At 44.6% G+C, this 23,132-nt stretch overlaps 1 protein-coding gene and 1 long non-coding RNA gene across 5 annotated transcripts in view; one reads left to right on the top strand and one right to left on the bottom strand.

The window, feature by feature from the left end:
- The window catches only part of GASK1A (golgi associated kinase 1A), a 54,436-nt gene that overhangs the window by 10,381 nt on the left and 20,923 nt on the right, over positions 1-23,132 (bottom strand). The window contains exons 1-2 of one of the 4 annotated variants that reach the window (XM_043540856.1): positions 5,856-7,897; positions 2,259-4,204 (exon numbers count right to left, since the gene is read on the bottom strand). In XM_043540856.1, the coding sequence (XP_043396791.1) occupies positions 4,139-4,204; positions 5,856-7,397 (1,608 nt within the window). In that variant the 5' untranslated portion in view covers positions 7,398-7,897 and the 3' untranslated portion in view covers positions 2,259-4,138. Of the gene's footprint in view, positions 1-2,258; positions 4,205-5,855; positions 7,898-23,132 lie in introns of those variants that run through there. The other 3 variants (XM_043540854.1, XM_043540855.1, XM_007066482.4) reach the window with 3 other exon arrangements.
- LOC122464673 lies at positions 18,616-20,189 on the top strand. The gene is made up of 3 exons (XR_006288934.1): positions 18,616-18,693; positions 19,567-19,707; positions 19,859-20,189. It is a non-coding gene; the product is annotated as an uncharacterized LOC122464673 (long non-coding RNA).

The raw sequence follows: 23,132 nt of genomic DNA, 5'->3' as shown, positions 1-23,132 counted from the left end.
AAGGATTTTGATCAGTGCAGCTGGCCTTTGGGAGCCAGCGTGAAACAACTGTATATTAGAGAGGCTGCAAATAATAGAGGCACTCCCTTAGGGGAAAGCCCCACAGAACGTAATACAGAATGATAACCCCGGCATGGAGTTTTTGGATCATCCTATAGAATTCGCTACTGAATTCTATCCATGATCCCAAATTCTACAGAATGGTTCAGGATTCAAAGGATTTCATTCTCTATTAAATCTTATAGGGTTTTTGAGTCATTTCTGAAGAACTTTGTTTCATTTCTATAATATCCTGCTAGCTTCATCCCTATTTAGCTTGATAGGACTTTTCCATTAGTGGTGATCTCTTTGGAGTTATTAAAAAACTCTGTGGGTTGTTTTTGTCATTTGGTCTGCTTAACACCTTAGGTAAAAGTCTCCCTCAAACATCATCCTTTTCATTGAGGGCCCAACCTTCGCATTTAATCCAATGAGATTTTTGCTATGGGGCCCAATTTTCCCAGTGGGAGCTGGATCAGGCCCTTGAAATATTCTGAGTGGTGGGGCAAGGAAATGGAAAAGAGAATAAACTTGTCCCAAATCTTCCTCTTCCTGGTATTTTTGAGTCACTGCCTGGTTTCTGTCTGGTATGCCCATGGCCCACTGTAGTCTCCCCATCAGTGCTGTGGTTGAATCTGAGATCTGCCATATCTCTACGCGGGAGGAGAGGCAGTAGCTGTTCACATGGTGCCCTGGCAATCAGTCCACAAAGGGGCATTTGTGTTATCCTGTAAGAGAGTTACTTTCCAAAGCCTCCTGGCACAGAGATAAATTGCTACTCTGGAGTTGTGGAGGATTATGAATCAAAGAGCAAAGAAGGAATCCATGCTGGACAGCTTTTTCCTGGCGGGGGGTAGGGGACCAAATAACCCTCACTATCGAGGCCTGACATCACACAAGGATATGCTCGTGGCCGGGAGATGGGAAGTGGTGGTATTGGAATGAGGGGAGCACAGAATGGTAAAATGGTGTAAATCAGTGTAGCTCCACTGACTTCTATGCTGATTTACACCAGGTGAGGATTTGACCATACGGTTTTTAAGTAAAACGGGTGACGTCTTGGTCCCATTGAAGTCAAGAGAATTTTCCCAGTGATTTCATTCGGGCCAGGATTTCACCCCATAACGCCACTAACTCAAACCCGGATGTGTTTATTAGTAAGTTCTAAAGTAACAGTCACACCCAAAAAAGCCGATCCCAGAATTTCCATTTCTGCTCTTTAAACACTTATTTTATTTCCTGCTAGATTAGCTTTAAATATGAATGTTAATCGTTTTAATGTAACATATTCCAGTCATGACTGGATTTGTTACATCTAGTCGCGATTGACCCCTTCTGCCAGCCATACTTTGAGGTTATAAAGATTAATGGTTAAGCTCTGCCAAAAAAAAAAAAAAAAAGTAATGGGAACACATATTTTAGCAGAGATTTTTTAAAACCTTTCAGATAGTTTTTTCTTGCTAATGCTTGTCCCTGCAGTGGTAAGTAATACCCCTGAGGTGTATAAACAAGGCTCCATCTCCCATATAAACCATCTCTTCTTCCTCTCAGTTGCCCCTAATAACTCACAATTCTCTGTTCAGAGACACTGTAATAATCCCCCATAGCAGCAAGTTCTGATTTTCCAGATGTAAGATTAAGCACTCTTAATCCACACACAGAAGAGAAGGAAAATCTCCATGATGGGAAAAGGATCCTGGTTAGAGGGAAAAAAAGCTGATTTTCAGCAACAAAAAGACACCCAGGAACAAAAGAGTCTGGATAACATGAGACTGACATAAGATTCTTTTAAATGAGCATGACCTCACACCAGTGTGAATCAGGAGTAACTCCACCCAAACTAGTGAGGTTACACCAGGATAAAACTAGAATAAGTGAGATCAGAATCAGGTCAGATGTGTCTGAAGCTTGCCTGTGGATCCATGTTCCCCTTCAAGTCCAGCATGCACAAACTATACAAAAGCACAACTTTTACCCTGAGCTTCCAACTGCACAGCATGTTGAGACGTGATAAACCAGCCGTCTCTCCCTTCCACACACAGTGATTATTAAACACGCTTACTGAAGATTGACAGCTACTCCAACAGTGATTTGTGAAAGTAAAGACATTTTTGTTTAAATGTGTGTTGTAAATGACAAAAAAAGGCCTTTTTGTGCGTCTCTCTGATACATAAAGCAGGTTGGAAGGGCTTTTGGTGTTTGAAAATGTGTTTGTGTCATATTTGGTTGGTTGGGGGGGGTTTCAAATTAGAAAATCAGGTCCTGTCTAGGCTGGAAGACACTACAAGGGCGAATGAAGTGGTGACATCAGAGGAGCCCAGAGGATAAAGGCTGAGCAGGAGATAAAATCCCCACCTTTCCAGGGTTCTTTATACAGCACAAAGATTAAAAGAGGGGCACAAGCCGAGTTTTTAAAATATCCTTGGTAGGTCTCTTTGAGTGATACAGCCTAATGGCAGGTCTAAAACATAAAAGGCCTTGGGCCAGATTCCCTGTTGCTCTGCATTTCCTGTAGTCATTTCCACCTGGACAAAGTGGGTGCAGAATGCTGCTACATCTGAATGGTAATGAGCCGCTCTGGTGTAAGTGATGACACAAGCTGCAGGGCAATGGAGAGTCAGGTCCCCATCTCTCTTCTTTGAATCAAAATAGAAAGACTTTTCAATGAGGTATTTCTAAGGGTATCACTGCTTTAGTTTTGTTGGATTCCTAGAGAGGAGGCCATGGGGGGGAAGAAATGCTTCTCACTGTGTGGAATACCTCAGTGCGAGTGACAATAGTCAAGACTCCCTTTAGCATAACACATATTTTTTCTTCTTTTAGTCCTAATGATAGGTCGCAAATTGACAGCTCTGGAGCCTGGAGCCTGCTATTTATTGACACAACAGAGACAGCCTGGGTAGATGAGGTGCACACTTCCACCCACTGCAGTATATCTAAACTTTGACCTATATTTGGACATCCTCTAGATCAAAGGGGTTATTCGCCCTCGCTACACATTCAGTCATCTGTCTCGCTGCTGAGCCTGTTAACAAGGGTGCCCATTATTTGTGGTAAGAATTTTTGTATTGTGGACACTGGTCCACCAGGAACTGGACTGCGATCTCCAACTCCACCTTGCCCAAACAATAGATCACTGAACAGCCATATGGTGGGAATGACTTTTGACAATGTATGTCCAATACTTTTTGTTATAACTCTTTAAATACTGGGAGATTATTTAACACATTTCCTAAACATAATGAATGGCACGTATTACACACACTCACTGACATTCAACCAATATGTTTTACTAAACAATGTTCTCTTTTACCAATAACCAATAATTGCCTTATAAAATGTGTATCAAAGGATCTGGAGTTACTCAAGCTTCTCTGGTGGCCAACCATGAGAGATGCTGAGTGTCCCCAACTCCCACTGAAGTCAGCCACTCTCAGGATCAGGAGGTTAATGAGGACCAAAAGCTTGCAGAGCTAGGACACTACTGTACGTAATAGCAAACGTACAGCTTTGCCAGGACAGAATGGGGTTAATGTTCGAGGGACAAGTGTGTATTTTGTAATTACAAGTTGCTGTTTCTCACAAGATGCTTCTACTAGGCTGCTTTTACCCACTGGTAAGTCAAAGAGTTCTTGACATCTCCTTTTCTAGGAACCCTAATCCTCTGCCCATAACCCCATGCCAACGTTTTTGAGGAAGCCTGGAGTACTTCAGGCATCACTGTTTGACTTGGTTGGCGTAATGCTAACCAGGAAACGAGTGGCAAAGACCCAGCAAAAGTAGATGAAGCTCCTTGCTTTGCTGCACAATTCTCTACTTGAAGGGTAGTTCATTCTGCAAACAGACTGGGGCTGGTGGTTTAGGAAGCTTGCCACACTTGATCCAGCAACTGTGACACTGAAGGTTTGTTGGGAATGGAAAGCTACTGTGTACGGTTTCAGTCTTTTCCAGTGTCAAGTCCCAGACACTCTGAAACCTGAAAAATTAAAACAAATGATAGTGACAGCTCCCCTGGTAATAAGGCAGCAATCCAGCATATCCCTGCTAAAGGCAGAATTCCCCTGGTTTGGTGTCAGTTTCAGGCTTCTGACTGAATCAGTCATCTGTGTGAGAAATCCTTGTACAAAGTTCTACTGATTGATGATCCAGGCTTTCTGTTCTTTATCTGCAGTTTGAGAATTCAAATAAGGTTAGATGATCATGACAAACTGAAAAGCTAAGGAAAACATGAATGAGTCCAGACTGCAGGCATTCTGTGTTCCTGCTAGGAATACGGGCTTGTCCTGAGGCTGAGTGAAGTCTTATGGTAACAGTGCTTACAGATGGTGAACTACACTTGTGGTGTAAGTCACCACAGCACCTTTCATGTCAATGAATCTACACTGATTTATTCCAGCAAGAGCTCTGGCCCCAGTATCCAGCCTGCCTCCTCTCCCTCACCCCCCGCCTTTGGTCTTCAAGGCTCAGTCAGGCAACCTTTCCTCAGGTAAGTAGTGCCATTTCAGTGCATAGGATGATTTGACTGAGTAAGGATTGCAGGACTGAGCCCTGTGTCACAGGTTGATTATCAAATGGTGTTGTGAACTCCACTAATCTGATTCAAAATGACTCACAGCCATGGGGTAGTGGTACAGTGATCTGCACATGGTTATGAGCTCATAAACCTACTATAACACAGACTACAAAATCATCCTAATTGGAGAATGCCACTTGAATATGAAAAGGACTATTTAAAAAAAACTTTTGCACATTCGTCCAGGATCTATTTTAACCACAAATCTGCATGGAAAAAAACACTGTTTCCTACTTTGAAAACAAACAAAATCAGTGAGTTTTCATTTCAGATGTTAATTTGGGTTTGGAAACCAAACAATCAGGACCTACATTCTGCTTTCTCTTTCAACCTCCCATTTGCTTTCACTGTGCTGTGACGTGTTCTGTTCAGCGAAGTGTCTGAAGAAGGACTGCATGAGCTTCGATGGAGACACACACCTTTGCACAGGCTACTTTGACTATTCTGGAAGCCAGGCATTCTTGAGTTTTAATCCTGGCTCTGTCACTGATATGCTGTGTGACCTGGGGCAAGTCATTTGGCTTTGTGCCTTAGATTCCCCATTCATAAAATCAGAATAATAATGGTTACCTGTCTGCCGCCCAGGGGTTTTGTGAGGGTTAATTAATACTTCTAAAGCATTTTGATTATGGAAAGTCTTTTATTAATGCCAAGTATAATTATAGAGACAAGGTGGGTGAGGTAATATCTTTTACTGGAACAAATTCTGTTGGTGAGCAAGACAAGCATTTGAGATACACAGCTCTTCTTCAGGTGTGGGAAACTAACTCAGAGTGTCACTGCTAAATACAAAGTGGAACAGATTGTTTAGCACGTTTTAACTACTTATGCTAAACAATCTGTTCCACCTTGTATTAAGCGGTGGCCCTTTGAGTATGTTTCCCAGACCTGAAGAACTTTGCATAAGCTTGAAAGCTTACCTCTCTCATCAACGGAAGTTGGTCTAATATAAGATATTACCTCACTCACCTGGGCTTTCTAATACCTTGGGACCGACACATCCACAACAAACACTGCATACACATAGAATTATGAGAGTAATAATGTGCACTTCCGCTGGGTTTGTTTGGCTCACTTTTTTTTTTTTTACACTCCAGAGTTGGAGACCTTCCCAGGTTTCCCCTCTCCCCAACTTTGTGAAACAAGACTTTAACTGAAACAAGCCTTATAGCTAAGCCCGATACACACACACACTAAAGAGAAGAAAAAAGAGAGACGGGGATTGTTCCACCACCAAGCATACCTGTAGGAGAAAATCAAAGAGCGCCAGTTTGGCCCACTCTGTGTGCAGGACACTCAAACATGGAGCTATTCCGAGAGCTGCCCTGGAATCCACCATGCCACACCGCTGCTGCAGCAGAGACTGGTACTGTAGCCACCCCACTGCAAAAGAGTTCTGGTCGTTGTTGGCATCAGCTAGGTGCTGGATATCTGGCACCCACCATATGATGGGCCTCGCTGCACCATTGGTGTATTTGTAGGGCAGCAGGGGACTGTTGAATTTGCGGGCCACTGCAGGCAGACTCCTATTCAGCCCCAACACTCTGTCCAAGTGGAAAGCTAGCACCTCATAGAGGTCACTGGGTCGCTTTATTAATCCACAGAGCCCATCCGAACAGTCTCGTTTAGGGTCAGATGGGGAAGTGTCTTGTCTGGCCAAAAGGCTGACTCTGAGGATTTGTCCATGGGCAGGAATTCTGGTTTTGGCCACCACTTCGCTATTTGCCAGCCATTTCATCTTCTGCACATCGTCTGCAGTAAACCAAGGCGGGATCCTCTCACCAAACCTCAGGTGGCCCTCCCCTTTGGCAGAAAGGGCATCTTCTGGAGTCTTCATACACCATTCAGATGTCTGTAACTGCGTGGCCACACCCACCCAGAAACGATCTCCTGGCTCTCCAGGCTCCTGGGAGTAACTGCCTGTCTGTCTCTGCATGCCTGCTGCACCTCTGAAGGGCTGCCTGCTATCTGCTTCCGAGATAAAGGCTTTAATTGAATCTGAATGCTGCGGCTCAGCGCCGGCTGCCTGCACATCTGGTTTGTATCGGTCCTGTGCCACAGCTGGCTGGCTTGCAAAAGGGTTCTTAAGATGTAAAGCAACCTCTGGCTTTCCTTCCTGAAAACCCCTTTTATTGCTGAGTGAAGGAGAAAAGAAAGGGGCCTCCTCCATTTGTGGTTTCATATCTGCCTTCTTCCCTGTCAGCTTATAGAAATGAACATTGCTCCCTGTATTCTTTAGAGAAAAATGAGTATTAAGCTCCCTTTTCTTCTCACCACTGGTCCTGTGGGGAATGTTTTCATGCTGTAATTTACTGCTGGCTTCAGAGCTTTTCACAACAACGTTATGTTTCCTAATCTCTCCTTTGTGCTTTCTCTTTGCTTTCAGCAGTGTGTGGTTTTGTCGGCGCAGGATACTTGGCTGGTTCTTTGGCTTGCGGGCAGACTGGGGATGGTGTGAGGATTGCCTTTCCTGATCGGTGCCAGGGGGAGAGGGTTCCCATTCTCTGTGGTCAAAGCTCCTGGCCCACTGCGGGACAGAGGCAGTGGTGTTTGTCCACAGACGCCTGGGCCGGATGACTTTCCCATGTGGCTCAGCCAGTGCCAAGAACTGGAGATGGGACTCCCCGTAGCTGTTCGGAAGCAGCAGAGGAAAACTGGTAAATGCCACCACAGAGAAGGCAAGCAAGAAGCAGAATCCAGCCACAGGTGGTCTCTTCAGCCTCATTCTTCTCCAGGATCTCTGAGCCTGTGGAGTCAGAAAGGACAACCTTATTGACCGCATCATGGGGGATAGCTAGAGTGAGGGCAGAAGCTGTCTTCATGAAATGTATTGTCCTGCAGGGAGTTGGGTTGATCAGTGCAAATGGTATCCTTAGATCATATTGTGTTAGCGCTCGCTAAGGCTCCAGTTCAGCTCCCACTAATGCCAGTAGAAAACCCCCAGTGATATCAATGGGAACAGGACTGGGCTGTGATGTAATTCCATGGGCTTCACCCGGGCTGAATTTGGCCTGAAGAGTAGAAGAAAGTGAAAAAGGCAGAGATTTTAATTAAAAAGGCAATTGTGCAGCATCCTGGCCATTGCAAAACATGCCTCACTGAACCACCAGCAGACTGATAATGTCTTCTTATTAGGGACAGTGGAAGAGCATTAGAGTTTAAAGGAACATCTGGACAGACATAGATTACCACTGTATAAGGAATGCTCCTCAGTGGTGGATTTGCTAATATTGCAGGACTTTGATCTGTATTTACCATATCCCTCTATATCTCTGCCTTGCCTCTGTCTCATTCTTGTTTTGTATAGATTCATACATCCCAAGGCCAGAAGGGACCATCGTGATCACCTAGTTTGACGTCGTGTGTAACACAAACTATAGAACTGCCCCAAAATAATTCCTAGAGCAGATCTTTTTGAAAAACATCCAATCTTGACTTTAAAATTGTCAGAGATGGAGAATGACCCTTTGTAAGTTGTTCCAATGGTTAATTACTCTCACTGTTAAAAACTGGGCACCTTATTTCCAGTCTGAAATTGTCTACTTCAACTTCCAGACACTGAAAGTTGTACCTAGATTGAAGAGCCCATTATTAAATATTTGTACTTCAAGTAGATACTCATAGACTGCTATCAAGTTACCCCTTCACCTTCTCTTTGTTGTGCTAAGTAGACTGAGCTCCTGGAGTCTATCACTCCAAGGCATGTTTTCTCATCCTGTAATCATTCTTGTGGCTCTTCTCTGAACCCTTTCCAATTTTTCAACATCCTTCTTGAATTGTGGATACCAGAACTGGACACAGTATTCCAGCAACAGTCACAGCAGTGCCAAATACAGAGGTAAAATAACCTCTCTACTCCTAGTCGAGATTCCCCTGTTTATGCAACCAACAATTGCATTAGCTCCTTCAGCCACAGCATCACTCTGGGAGCTCACATTCAGCTGGTTATCCACCATGATCCCCAAATCTTTTTCAAAGTCACTGTTTCCCAGGATAGAGTCCCTCATCCTATAAGTATGGCCAGCATTCTTTGTCGTTAGAGATATACATTTACATTTAGCCATATTAAAATGCATTGTTTGCTTGTGCCCAGTTTACCAAGAAAACCAAATCACTTTGTATCAGTGACCTGTCCTCTTCATTATTTATCCCTTCCCCAACTTTTGTGTCATCTGCAAACTTTCAATGATGATTTTATGTTTACTTCCAGGCCATCAGTAAAAATGTTAAATAGTCTAGGGCCTGTGGGACTGCTCCGGAATAAGAGGGAAGGTGCTCTCATGGATTGGTAACTGGATAAAAGATAGGAAACAAAGGGTACGTCAGTTTTCAGACTGGAGAGAGGTAAATAGTGGTGTCCCCCAGGGGTCTGTTCTAAGACCAGTCCTATTCAACATATTCATAAATGATCTGGAAAAAGGGGTAAACAGTTAGGTGGCAAAATTTGCAGAGGATGCAAAATTACTAAAGACAGTTAAGATCCAGGCAGACTGCGAAGAGCTACAAAAGGATTTCTCAAAACTGGGTGACTGGGTAACAAAATGGCAGATTAAATTTAATGGTGATAAATGCAAAGTAATGCACATTGGAAAGCATAATCCCACTAGACATATAAAATGATTGGGTCTAAATTAGCTGTTACCACTCAAGAAAGAGATCTTGGAATCATTATGGATAGTTCTCTGAAAACATCCACTCAATGTGCAGCGGCAGTCAAAGCAAACAGAATGCTGGGAATAATTAAGAAGGGGATAGAAAATAGGACAGAAAACATCATGTTGCCTCTATATAAATCCATGGTACACCCACATCTTAAATACTGTGTGCAAATGTGGTCACCCATTCTCTAGAAAGATATACTGGAATTGGAAAAGGTTCAGAAAAGGGCAACAAACATGATTAGGGCTATGGAATGGCTTCTGTATGAGGAGAGATTAATAAGCCTGGGACTTTGCAGCTTGGAAAAGAGACAGCTAAGGGGAGATATGATTGAGGTCTATAAAATCATGACTGGTGTAGAGAAAGTCGATAAGGAAGTGTTGTTTACTACTTCTCATAACACAAGAACTAGGGGCCACCAAATGAAATTAATAGGCAGCAGGTTTAAAACAAATAAAAGGAAGTATTTCTTCACACAACGCACAGTCAACCTGTGGAACTCCTTGCCAGAGGACATTGTGAAGGCCAAGACCATAACAGGTTAAAAAAAGAACTAGATAAATTCATGGAGGATAGGTCCATCAATGGCTATTAGCCAGGATGGGCAGGAATGGCGTCCCTAGCCTCTGTTTGCCAGAAGCTGGGAATGAGTGACAGGGGATCGATCATTTGATGATTACCTGTTCTGTTCATTCCCTCTGGGGTACCTGGCAGTGGGCACTATCGGAAGACAAGATATTGGGCTGGATGGACCTTTGGTCTGACCCAGTAGGGCTATACTTATGTTCTCTGTGGGACCAAGCAGCACATCTATTTGATTATAATAACCCATTAACAATTACATTTTGAGACCTGTCATCAGCCAACTGTTAATCCATGTAATGTGTACCCTGTTAATTTTATATCTTTCTAGTTTTTTAATCAAAATTTCATGTTGCCCCATGTTCCAGCGCACACCCTATGTTCTGCTAAGTTGGCTCACCTTCTTGTCCCTGTTAAAGCCTTCTCCCACAAGAAGCCCCATACCTTTATTTTTTATGCAGGCTTTCACACCTGAACATCCTCTCTGGCCTCTGTGCCTCATAACCTCACCCCCTTCCTTCAAACACCACCTAAAAATACTCTTCTGAGCCTTCCTTTGCTCACCTCCACTCTAATCCTCTTTCCTGGCTCAATTTTTAGTATCATTAAATAAATGTCAAATAAATATGTGTTTGAAAAAATGAATAAAAAGGAAGAAATAGGATGGGCATGTAATAAAGAGCATGTCACATTTTTACTTACCTGCAAAATGCCATGCACTCCTGCCTATGGCACCCTTTAAATAACAAGCAAGGGGTGGTGAATTTAAAACCGTATGTACTGTTAGCCTAAAGGAAAGAGACATTGCATCTGTATTTGTTTGCACAAATAATATTTCTATTATGCTTAGTAATATGTTAGCACTTCGGAGCCCCAGTTGTGGACCGGGAGCCCATTGCCCTAGGCACTGTACGAACACAGAACAAAAAGGCTCAATAAATTGTGAACAGCCTAAAAATGTTTGCGTCGGGATCTCAGAAAATTAACCTGAGCAATTGAGCAATTCTACTACTTACTCCCTAGACAGATTTCTACTGCATTTAACTTTGAGTCTTTTGTTCTGTGCCCAGATATTCCCTGCCCCTTACCGAGCAAAGTATCACATCTCCTCATACTGGTTTCCCTCTGTGAGCTGTGCAGCAAGTTGGCTACAGCAATGAAGTCCTCAGTGAAGTCCTCAGCTTTTTATTCAGCCCTGGGTCCCTTCAGCAGCCTCTTTAGCAAGCTTGCCCCTCTCTGCTCATCATACCCCATACAGTAAATCAGGAGGAAAGCTCACACCCACCGATTTACTTGACAGTGTCTCTCCCTGAGTGCTGTATTTAGTCCTACAGTTGCCCAGATGAAGGGGCAGCATAGCAGGAACCAGACAGTGACTCAGTCACAACTCAGTCCGGGTCCATAGGAGTAGTAAGCTATGGCATTCCGTTTCCTGGAGAAGCATGCTCCCCACTCCACACTGGGATGACCACCATGATGTGTATGAGACGGGGAGCAGGGGACCCCAGGAGGCTGCTGTTGTGATTCCAACGCTGATAGCCAACACAGAAGCGGAAGGGGGTATCTCACACCCCAAGCTCACCTGCATGGATGCAGAGCGGGTCCATGATTGAGCCCGAAGTTTTACCAAGCCAACTTCCTATTGTATTTTACTTTTGGCGCAATGGAAATGGACTCACCTGCCAAGTGTGTATTGAGGAAGGGACACTAATAATTGTATAGGCTCTCTCACCAATTGGTTTTGTAAGGTAACAAGTGTAACCCCCTCCTTTGGGACAATGTGACACAACATCAAAATGCAATGCAGAACTGCTGCACTTCAGATGGGATGGGGGTATGTGGAGCAGGAGAGCTCCGCCCGATGTCTCTAAGTACAGGGTCTCCATCTGCTTAGCAGGTCTGACATATTCCTGTAGCAGGCTTACACTTATCAAAGCTTCATTGTGTTTCTGAATATGCCTGGTTTGGTGAGCAATGCACTCAACTCCCACTTCCATGTGTTCTCTTGAAAGGTCTAGTTCTGTCACAGCTGGCTGGTTTGCAGCTTTGGGGCCTCCTTTGGCACAAGAAGGATTGCTAAGATTAAAAAATGCTTGCAGTGTGATTTATGTCAAGTGGCTCCTGACAGGCATCCTAAAAAGAATCCTGTCAGAGCAGAAGCTGACCTGTTACAGATTTTCAGGCATTTGTTTAGCCGTATAACTGAAACAAAGTAGAAAAACATTACTGTTGATGCATTTTTCATGGTAAACATTTAGTATTAAAAGCTTAAGCAACAAAAATGAATGATCATTAAAATGAATTTTATTCACCTCACCTTTTTGGTTGAGTCAGTCACTGATGAATAGAAATTCTTAGATGACTTAGTGCTTGTTTACACCTTGCCCGGGTTCCTAGAGACTGTTTTTGGCCCATGTGAAAGGTGGTGTTCGCCCAGTTCCCACATCACATTTGAGACTAAGGCTACGTCTACATTATGGGCTAGGGCTGGGATTACCCTGTTCATGTGCACATACGTGGGGTAGCTCTCATCAAAGTAGCACATGTATAAATGGCCATGTAGCCATGGTAGCACTGGTTCCAACAGCAGGGACACAGCTGCGCCATGCAAAGCACGTGCCCACTGGTTTCATGCGGGCTTGTACTCAGCATGGCTCAGACATGCCTCCACTGTCTCTACCTGGGCTACTGCAGCTATGCTGCTAGTTATGCGACAGCTAGCTCGATGAGAGTACTTGTACACAAGCAGGGGAATCCCATCCCCAGCTCGTAGTGTAGGCAGAGCCCAAGAGTAATATGGGTCCCCTAACTGGCAATCCCAGCCAACAGACCAAGGACTGAACGGGCATGGAGAATGATCTACCTTCCTATCTCTAGAGGTAGTTCCTCCATGGGAGGCTGGGCAGCGTGGGGAGTTGCATTCATAGAATCATAGAATCTCAGGGTTGGAAGGGACCTCAGGAGGTCATCTAGTCCAACCCCCTGCTCAAAGCAGGACCAATCCCCAACTAAATCATCCCAGCCAAGGCTTTGTCAAGCCTGACCTTGAAAACCTCTAAGGAAGGAGATTCCACCACCTCCCTAGGTAACCCATTCCAGTGCCTCACCACCCTCCTAGTGAAGGTGAAGTTTTTCCTAACACCCAACCTAAACCTCCCCCACTTTAACTTGAGACTCCTTGTTCTGTCATCTGCTACCACTGAGAACAGTCTAGATCCATCCTCTTTGGAACCCCTTTCAGGCAGTTGAAAGCAGCTATCAAATCCCGCCTCATTCTTCTCTTCTGCAGACGCAACAATCCCAGTTCCCTCAGCCTCTCCTCATAAGTCATATGCTCCAGCCCCCTAATCATTTTTGTTGCCCTCTGCTGGACTCTTTCCAATTTTTCCACATCCTTCTTGTAGTGTGGGGCCCAAAAATGGACACAGTACTCCAGATGAGGCCTCACCAATGTCAAATAGAGGGGAATGATCACGTCCCTCAATCTGCTGGCAATGCCCCTACTTATACAGCCCAAAATGCTGTTAGCCTTCTTGGCAACAAGGGCACACTGTTGACTCATATCCAGCTTCTCGTCCACTGTAACCCCTAGGTCCTTTTCTGCAGAACTGCTGCCGAGCCATTTGGTCCCTAGTCTGTAGCAGTGCATGGGATTCTTCCGTCTAAGTGCAGGACCTCATCAGATTTCTTTTGGCCCAATCCTCTAATTTGTCTAGGTCCCTCTGTATCCTATCCCTACCCTCCAGCGTATCTACCACTCCTCCCAGTTTAGTGTCATCTGCAAACTTGCCGAGGGTGCAGTCCACACCATCCTCCAGATCATTAATTAAAATATTAAACAAAACTGGCCCCAGAACCGACCCTTGGGGCACTCCGCTTGATACTGGCTGCCAACTAGACATGGAGCCATTGATCACTACCCGTTGAGCCCAACGATCTAGCCAGTTTTCTATCCACCTTATAGTTCATTCATCCAGCCCATACTTCTTTAACTTGCTGGCAAGAATACTGTGGGAGACCGTATCAAAAGCTTTGCTAAAGTCAAGGAATAACACATCCACTGCTTTCCCCTCATCCACAGAGCCAGTTATCTGGTCACAGAAGGCAATAAGGTTAGTCAGGCATGACTTGCCCTTGGTGAATCCATGCTGACTGTTCCTGATCACTTTCCTCTCCTCTAAGGGCTTCAGAAGCGTATTGCCTCCATCTGTGCTGTTCCTACTCTGTGAATAGAGGATGTCCCACTCCAGGGCTGGAAATCTGGCACAGAATTCACTTAGGAAATTGGAGAACAATAAAGAAAGGATTAAAGATGTCATTGCCGTTAGTCACTGTTTGTAATTGTGCAGTAAATTAATTCTTATATTTTAAAAAATGGTAAAACAGGTGCCTTGTGTGCCCAGGTTGTAGGCATCTGTTTGTCAGTGACCCGGAGAATAAGCTCAGACTGAGGAATGTTAGGTTGGTGGAGGTCCAAGAAAGAACTGAATCAGAAACCGAGAAATTATTCTTATTTTGCCATGATGAGAAAAGCAGTAGAAAGGGCTCCTCTGACTTTCCTTGTGCAATGGAGTGTGATTTGTTGCATTCCACCAGTCAACACTTCCCACTCCTATCCTCTGGCATGGGGTGAAATCCTGCCCCCCCCCTCCCCCCCCAGCCTTCAAGCCTCTGAGAGTTTTGGCAGTGACTTTGATGGGGACAGGTTATTCAACATAAAAGTGACCCTTTTCAGATTCAGTGGCACTTGTTCTTTCACCAGAATAATAGCCCCATTTCATTTTAGTGCCATGCATGTATCTAAGGCCCTGATCATGCAAACATATATGCACATGCTTAACTTTACTGCTGTAAGCAGTCACATTGATCTTAATGGGACCATCATTCATAGGAGTAGAGTTAAGCATGCCCACGTGCCAGCAGGATTGGGGCCTAAATCAGGGCTGCACTGAGATCAACTTTCAGAGTAACAGTCGTGTTAGTCTGTATTCGCAAAAAAAAAAGGAGTACTTGTGGCACCTTAGAGACTAACCAATTTATTTGAGCATGAGCTTTCGTGAGCTACAGCTCACTTCATCGGATGCATACTGTGGAAATTGCAGAAGACATTATTATATACACAGACACCATGAAACAATACCTCCTCCCACCCCACTCTCCTGCTGGTAATAGCTTATCTAAAGTGATCATCAAGATGGGCCATTTCCAGCACAAATCCAGGTTTTCTCATCCCCCCCCCCGCCCCAACACACACACACAAACTCACTCTCCTGCTGGTAATAGCCTATCCAAACTGACCACTCTCCCCACAATGTGCATGACAATCAAGGTGGGCCACTTCCAGCATAAATCCAAGTTTAACCAGAAGGCCGGGGGGGGGGGGGGGGTAGGAAAAAACAAGGGGAAATAGGCTACCTTGCATAATGACTTAGCCACTCCCAGTCTCTATTTAAGCCTAAATTAATAGTATCCAATTTGCAAATGAATTCCAATTCAGCAGTTTCTCGCTGGACTCTGGATTTGAAGTTTTTTTGTTGTAAGATAGCGACCTTCATGTCTCTGATTGCGTGACCAGAGAGATTGAAGTGTTCTCCGACTGGTTTATGAATGTTATAATTCTTGACATCTGATTTGTGTCCATTTATTCTTTTACGTAGAGACTGTCCAGTTTGACCAATGTACATGGCAGAGTGGCATTGCTGGCACATGATGGCATATATCACATTGGTGGATGTGCAGGTGAACGAGCCTCTGATAGTGTGGCTGATGTTATTAGGCCCTGTGATGGTGTCCCCTGAATAGATATGTGGGCACAGTTGGCAACGGGCTTTGTTGCAAGGATAGGTTCCTGGGTTAGTGGTTCTGTTGTGTGGTATGTGGTTGTTGGTGAGTATTCGCTTCAGGTTGGGGGGCTGTCTGTAGGCAAGGACTGGCCTGTCTCCCAAGATTTGTGAGAGAGTTGGGTCATCCTTCAGGATCGGTTGTAGATCCTTAATAATGCGTTGGAGGGGTTTTAGTTGGGGGCTGAAGGTGACGGCTAGTGGCGTTCTGTTATTTTCTTTGTTAGGCCTGTCCTGTAGTAGGTGACTTCTGGGAACTCTTCTGGCTCTATCAATCTGTTTCTTCACTTCCGCAGGTGGGTATTGTAGTTGTAAGAATGCTTGATAGAGATCTTGTAGGTGTTTGTCTCTGTCTGAGGGGTTGGAGCAAATGCAGTTGTATCGCAGAGCTTGGCTGTAGACGATGGATCGTGTGGTGTGGTCAGGGTGAAAGCTGGAGGCATGTAGGTAGGAATAGCGGTCAGTAGGTTTCCAGTATAGGGTGGTGTCTATGTGACCATTGTTTATTAGCACTGTAGTGTCCAGGAAGTGGATCTCTTGTGTGGACTGGACCAGGCTGAGGTTGATGGTGGGATGGAAATTGTTGAAATCATGGTGGAATTCCTCAAGGGCTTCTTTTCCATGGGTCCAGATGATGAAGATGTCATCAATATAGCGCAAGTAGAGTAGGGGCGTTAGGGGACGAGAGCTGAGGAAGCGTTGTTCTAAATCAGCCATAAAAATGTTGGTATACTGTGGGGCCATGCGGGTACCAGAGACATGAAGGTCGCTATCTTACAACAAAAAAACTTCAAATCCAGAGTCCAGCGAGAAACTGCTGAATTGGAATTCATTTGCAAATTGGATACTATTAATTTAGGCTTAAATAGAGACTGGGAGTGGCTAAGTCATTATGCAAGGTAGCCTATTTCCCCTTGTTTTTTCCTACCCCCCCCCCCCGGCCTTCTGGTTAAACTTGGATTTATGCTGGAAGTGGCCCACCTTGATTGTCATGCACATTGTGGGGAGAGTGGTCAGTTTGGATAGGCTATTACCAGCAGGAGAGTGAGTTTGTGTGTGTGTGTTGGGGGGGGGGGTGAGAAAACCTGGATTTGTGCTGGAAATGGCCCACCTTGATTTTCATGCACGTTGTAAGGAGAGTGGTCACTTTGGATAGGCTATTACCAGCAGGAGAGTGAGTTTGTGTGTGTGGTTTTTGGAGGGGGGGTGAGGGGGTGAGAGAACCTGGATTCCTGCAGGAAACGGCCCACCTTGATTATCATACACATTGTGAAGAGAGTGGTCACTTTGGATGCGCTATTACCAGCAAGAGAGTGAGTTTGTCTGTGGGGGGGCGGAGGGTGAGAAAACCTGGATTTGTGCTGGAAATGGCCCATCTTGATGATCACTTTAGATAAGCTATTACCAGCAGGAGAGTGGGGTGGGAGGAGGTATTGTTTCATGGTGTCTGTGTATATAATAATGTCTTCTGCAATTTCCACAGTATGCATCCGATGAAGTGAGCTGTAGCTCACGAAAGCTCATGCTCAAATAAATTGGTTAGTCTCTAAGGTGCCACAAGTACTCCTTTTTTTTTTTACTGAGATCAATGGGACTGCTGCTCCCTCTGGCCACATTATAGATCAGCACTGAGACACCCCACACAACACTCCCCAATACACATACATCGTTCAAAGCAGCTGATGATTCCGTGTTCTAATAAGGAAATAACTTATTTCCTTCTGCTGCTGGTGCATCATGAGGGGAAAATAAGTAAAATAGCTAATGTGTCTTTAAAAGTCAGTTCAATCTGGGATCTCACACTAAAAATTTATAATCATATGGTTATTGCCTGGTGTCACTACAGGGGCAGAATTACGGTTGTCTGGACGCTCTGAATGCCTATGCATTCCTCACTTTCTCATGGTTGGATTTCTTTTAAGTGTAACCTTAACTCTGAATTTCCTGGGTGAGTAATGTTTGGTTTAGTGATATTACAACATCCATGTAATGATTTTTACCCTTATCTTACTGATACATACTCTCAATCTTAACTCCCTCTTAGTATAGATGTTTTTCTGGGACGACCTCACGTACATCTTGTTAAATGATAAATACACAGCAGCGGTACCCAGCAGCCTCGCAACTTCTCTGCTTTTAGTTGCCAATTTCTTCCTGTCATTGTGGAAAAAATGCCTCGTGTGGTATCAATGGCTGTAGCCAAGGCAGTTAATTGACCCACCTAGCCACCTTAATTGCTTCAAGCCTTATGTGGGGAGGACAACCCATCACAAGTTCCCATGGTGATGATCCATTATTCCCACTTGCTGAAAATCTGGGCAGTTCCATATAAATTGGTGTGGCTATCGGCAGAAACTCTATATTCCTACTGGTCAAGCCACATCAACATGCCTTAGGCCAGTGGTTCTCAAACTTTTGTACTGGTGACCCCTTTCACATAGAAAGCTTCTGAGTGCGACCCCCCTTATAAATTAAAAACACTTTTTTATATACTTACCACCATTATAAATGCTGGAGGCAAAGCGGGGTTTGGGGTGGAGGCTGACAGCTCGTGACCCCCCCATGTAATAACCTCGCAACCCCCTGAGGGGTCCTGACCCCCAGTTTGAGAACCCCTGCCTTAGGCTGAGGAAAAGCACTGACTTCCAGTTCTCATGGAATTGGATCCTCATTATGTTTATGACTATTTAGCTGAATAAGCACTGGAGGAAATCAGGAATTGGAACGGGGCAAGTAAGCAGAATTCTTGGTTTCAGATTTCTGCACATGTATACACAGTAAGGGGTATATTTACATAAAATACATGTTGTGTTTGTGGTGAGTAGAGGTGCCTGAATTAAATCCCTGGCTATGAACACTCTCAAGCGGTGAGGAAGTTTGGATCTGGATCCAAATTTTGTCGATAGCTCATATCTTTGTTACAGGCTTAACTCACAACCCATGTCTGAGCACCCTCAGACCATGAGAAACTGGAGCTGTGTCTAGCTGTTGCCACTTAAGGTTTGTCCATCGCTAGTTTGTGTTTGAATATTATTACATATATAGTTATGCAGCATACACTGCAGGGGCTAGGCAAACAGGAATTTTGCCTAGCATAACTTTCTTGTAAATTCAGTTCTGAAAGGAAGGTACATTCGTTCTGGGCCTGGGGGCATTGGTATTCAGACTGCAATCTGAAGCCATGGGGAGGGCTTCTCCTTCCACTTTGGTTATTGTACAGAGGCTATAAAATGTCTGTAAGCTGGCTGGGAGAATTCTTTGGACACTGCACAGTATAGGACTGCTGAAGGCTGACCTGCATAGGCCCCCTCACAAACTCCAGCCTCGGGGTGTGTCAGGCCAGAGCCAAGGGCAGGAAGGGGTGTGTTGGGAGCAGGAGTGCCTACATGAGGGCAGTGCTGTGAAGTACAGCTGTTCCCATATGCCCTGTTCTACTTAGGGGGCTGCACCCTGGGCTGAACATTGCTGTACTGCATCTCCTGGAGCTGTAGCACAGAATCGCAGCCTTTATGTTTGCACAGTCAGAGAGTGAGTCCTGGGCATTAACTGGAGCACTTCTATACGACTAATGGGGTGACAAGAGTATCACAAGATTTTTGCAGTGTTACAACAGTTACCAGGCACTTCTCAGATGATACAAGTTGGTATTTTGAGGAACAGAATTAGCAGTGCAACAATCATTTTACATTTCTTTATTATTGCCTAGTAGATATGGGAATATATGGCTCCAAATAAAATGAAAGATGCCCCTTTCCGCCAAGCAAACTGAAAGTCATATCCAGGAGCACATCTCGCTTGGCCATTTCTCGTGAGCTGAGTCTCGCCAGTCACATTCCTACAATGCACTGTTTCTTCTCGCCTCCTGACCTAAAGGCTGCGGAGTTGGCAGGGCTCACTGCCTGAGACTACACCACAGGCTGTCTTATGAAAAGCCAAGATGCAGCCAGGGACAACAACAGTCCGCACAGGGAATGCTGGAGTTTGCTGTATAGCCACATGTCAGTTATTATAAAGGTATCCACACATGAAAAGCATTTTGCTGTTGTTTTATTTCACAATTTGGTTTTCACTCCTGTGAGTCTGAAAGACACTAACACTTTTCTCCTCTGCCTTAACTCCTTCTTTCCAGGACCTTAAGTTCTTTTCCCTTCTTTCTTTTCCACAGCAAACTACCTCTTCCAAATTAGTCCTCTGCTGAATGGGACTATACCCTTAGGCAGGGCCGGCTCCAACTTTTTTGCTGCCCCAAGCGGCAAAGAAAAAAAGCAGCAGGACCTGCTGCCTAATTGCTGCTGAAGAGGGAGAGAGGGAGTGAAGGTCCCGCCGCCGAATTGCCGCCGAAGACGCGGACATGCTGCCCCAATCATGGACACAGTCCCCCCCTTTCTATTGGCCGCCCCAGGCACCTGCTTCCTTCGCTGGTGCCTGGAGCCAGCCCTGCCCTTAGGGCTGGTCTACACACAATTTACAGGAAAAATCTATACCACTAGAAGTACTTTTATACCACGATAGCTGCATCCAAACTAGAGGGTTGCACTGCTTTAAGCGTATCAGTTTTAAACTAATTTAATTCAAGTAGTACAAAAACTCTGTCAACAAGTCCCCTAAGATGACAGGAACAGAGATTGCCACAAAGTGTTGATTAAACCATTGGCATTTCCACACTTGAAATATATTTCACAGTTCAGTTTGATTTGGCATGATTTTGATAGAGCTTCTTAGTGGTGCATTGTTTGTTTGGGACATGCAAGGGAAAGACTGGGAGTTGATCTGTCTTGTACGTAGCAGGGATTCAAGGCTGATCTACTATATTTGGAGCCTGAAAAATCGCTGCTTTACCAACAGCAGGGAATTGTGTATGGAGGGAGACTACCAACTTTTGTTTTATGCATCTTTATGTACAAAGACAGATCTTTTTTCTTTGTAGCCGTGTTTTCTAGGCTCATAAGAGACTGATAAAAAGTGTAAGCTGGAGATGGGAATATTGTGAGCAGATGCTATGCACGTTACTCTCCATTGCTTAGCTTATGCAGCTCGGCCTTGGCCTGAAATAACCCCTTGTATTACAGCACTGGGCCTCCTTTATCTATGCTAGCTGTGCATTTGTCTCATGCTGCAGTGCACAGAAATATTCACTGGGGACTAAGCTGAGACCACAGTCTCATTTGCATTGGACTTGAACTTTCCTGGTATGAAAGGTTGGTACATTTTATAACTTTCTGTCCCCACTTATCACCATATTTCTCCCTCCTACAGAAAGAAAGATTTTCTAGGAGTAGCTCAGTGCACGGGTATTGTGGCAATGATTTCCAAAAGACTATAAGAGAGTTAAGCAAACCCCACTGAAATTCGTTTGAAAATCTCAACCTATAGGTCCTGGGAATGGTTCAGAAGTGAATTCCAAAATATAATAATAATCTAAAACACCCCCTGAAATCCACTGAGAACTCACATGAACTGCAGAAATTCTTACAGTTCTACAAAGCCATCGCTATATGGAAATCATGCAAAAGAAAACCATATTACTTTGTGTGAAAGAAACTACAGCTGTTAGCTAAACCACATCCACGTGGCATAGAACTCAAAACTCACTGTTCCAAACACAGACCTCTCACACAGGAGATCAGTGAGAATTTCCATTGTTGTTACTAGGAGTAGGGCTAACAATTGGAGCTGGTCCATGTTCAGCAAACCTTTTGGCAAACCAAGGTCTACATTTCAAATGAACCTGAATTAGTATATGGTTTTGAATGGAGATCAAGCAAAACTCAATGGGTCTCCATGGGGAGTGCAAAAAAACAGACAAAACACAACAGCAACAAATGAATCTCGGGGTACAGGGGGTGGGCGAGTGAAAACATATAGAAACCAACATTTTTTAAAGGTTTGCATGGACCCCTGTGACTCAAAACCAGTGCAAATAAATAGCCTTTTCATAGGCTAGCCACTAGAGAGCTGGGCACTCAGAGACACTTGAGCACCTTTGGTTCCAATGAACAGAGGGAAGCAATGTACATACAAGCCTGTAGGTAGCATGGCAGTGATTCCAACACTTTTTAAGCAGGCAACACTATGAACTGTTGCTAGGGCATAGGGTGACCAGCCAGCAAATGTGAAAAATTGGGACGGGGGTGGGGGATAATAGGAGCCTATATAAGAAAAAGACACAAAAATCGGGACTGTCCCTATAAAATCGAACATCTGGTCACCCTACTAAGGCAGCCATTGAAATCCGGACATTTGAAACAGTCTAATATGTTTAGATGTGTTGTTACAGTAAAAGAGAGCCTGACTCAATTTGCCTGGGAAAAGTTAGACAGTTTGAAACAAATTGCTATACTGGAAACAAAATCAACTTTAAAACAAACATGCTTTCGCATATCCAGCCAAACTTTCACATAAATCTGATATTGAAGCCAGGGATCAGCACTCTAGGCAAAGAAATGATACAAGGCCAAATTATAAAGCTTGGGACAAAGAATTCTTACTATGATGTGACATGGCATAACATGGACAGAAAATGGGGTTTGGTTGTATTCTGTCTTTGGAACTATTTATTTTGGAAACACAATCCTATCGAGGCAAACATAACAGCATGATAGAGCCAGAGTAGAGATAAGAAATGGTTTATATGAAGAAAAGCTTGAAATCGGAGCTAATAAGCTAAGGGCATTGGAGACAGCAGCTGGCTCTGCTTCTAGGCGTTCATGTGGCAAAAAGCTGAAATGTTCATGCAGAGCTATGTTAAAAGTACTCTCCATTTAGGAAAGCACTCGTTTCTGAATTGCAGCCACTTCTGGGGTGGAATGAAGCTGCTGTTCTGCACTCGTAATTCCTCAAGCTGGACTCTGGTAAGGGTCCTGGGGCTAATGTAACCCTACTCATATGAAAAGTGGTGTGGAAGCTTCACTGAACACAAGCACTTAGGCCCTCAGTTTTACGTCACACCCAAAGGACAGCACTTCACCCTTTCATGCTATCCTGGGGCATGGGATCAGTGCTCACCTCCAGGAGCTACAGAATCACCACCACCACTTCCAGCAGCACCATGAGCTTTCCTTGGACGTCTCCGTACCAAGAACTAGGCAGACTTCCTGCTGCTGACAAGAACGAGTGAGAGCACAGTTGGAGTGATTAAACCTTAGAGCTCTTACTTAATTGCTTCTCTCAGGGGTGCAATAAGGGGGCCCAGTCCATCCTCCTCGGCCCCCCCCTTGGCCTGCATGTCCAGGGTTTGAACCCCTGAGAGCTACACACCACAAGGGGCTGCAGAGAACATCCCCTTTCCCTTCAGCAACCCCCCAGTTACTCCCCCAGCTGGGTGGCTGGTGTGCGCAGGATCTGCCTCAGTCCAGCATGAAGCCATAGAGCCAGGCCAACCTGTTGAGCTTCCTCCGTGGCTGCGAGGGTGGCTGAGTCTGCAACACAGAGCTGCTGAA

Source organism: Chelonia mydas, chromosome 2 (genome assembly GCF_015237465.2).
Source record: "Chelonia mydas isolate rCheMyd1 chromosome 2, rCheMyd1.pri.v2, whole genome shotgun sequence".
In the NCBI taxonomy this organism is placed as follows: domain Eukaryota; kingdom Metazoa; phylum Chordata; order Testudines; family Cheloniidae; genus Chelonia; species Chelonia mydas.
Note: the sequence above shows the minus strand (reverse complement) of the source record. Positions and strands in the feature narration are given on the sequence as shown.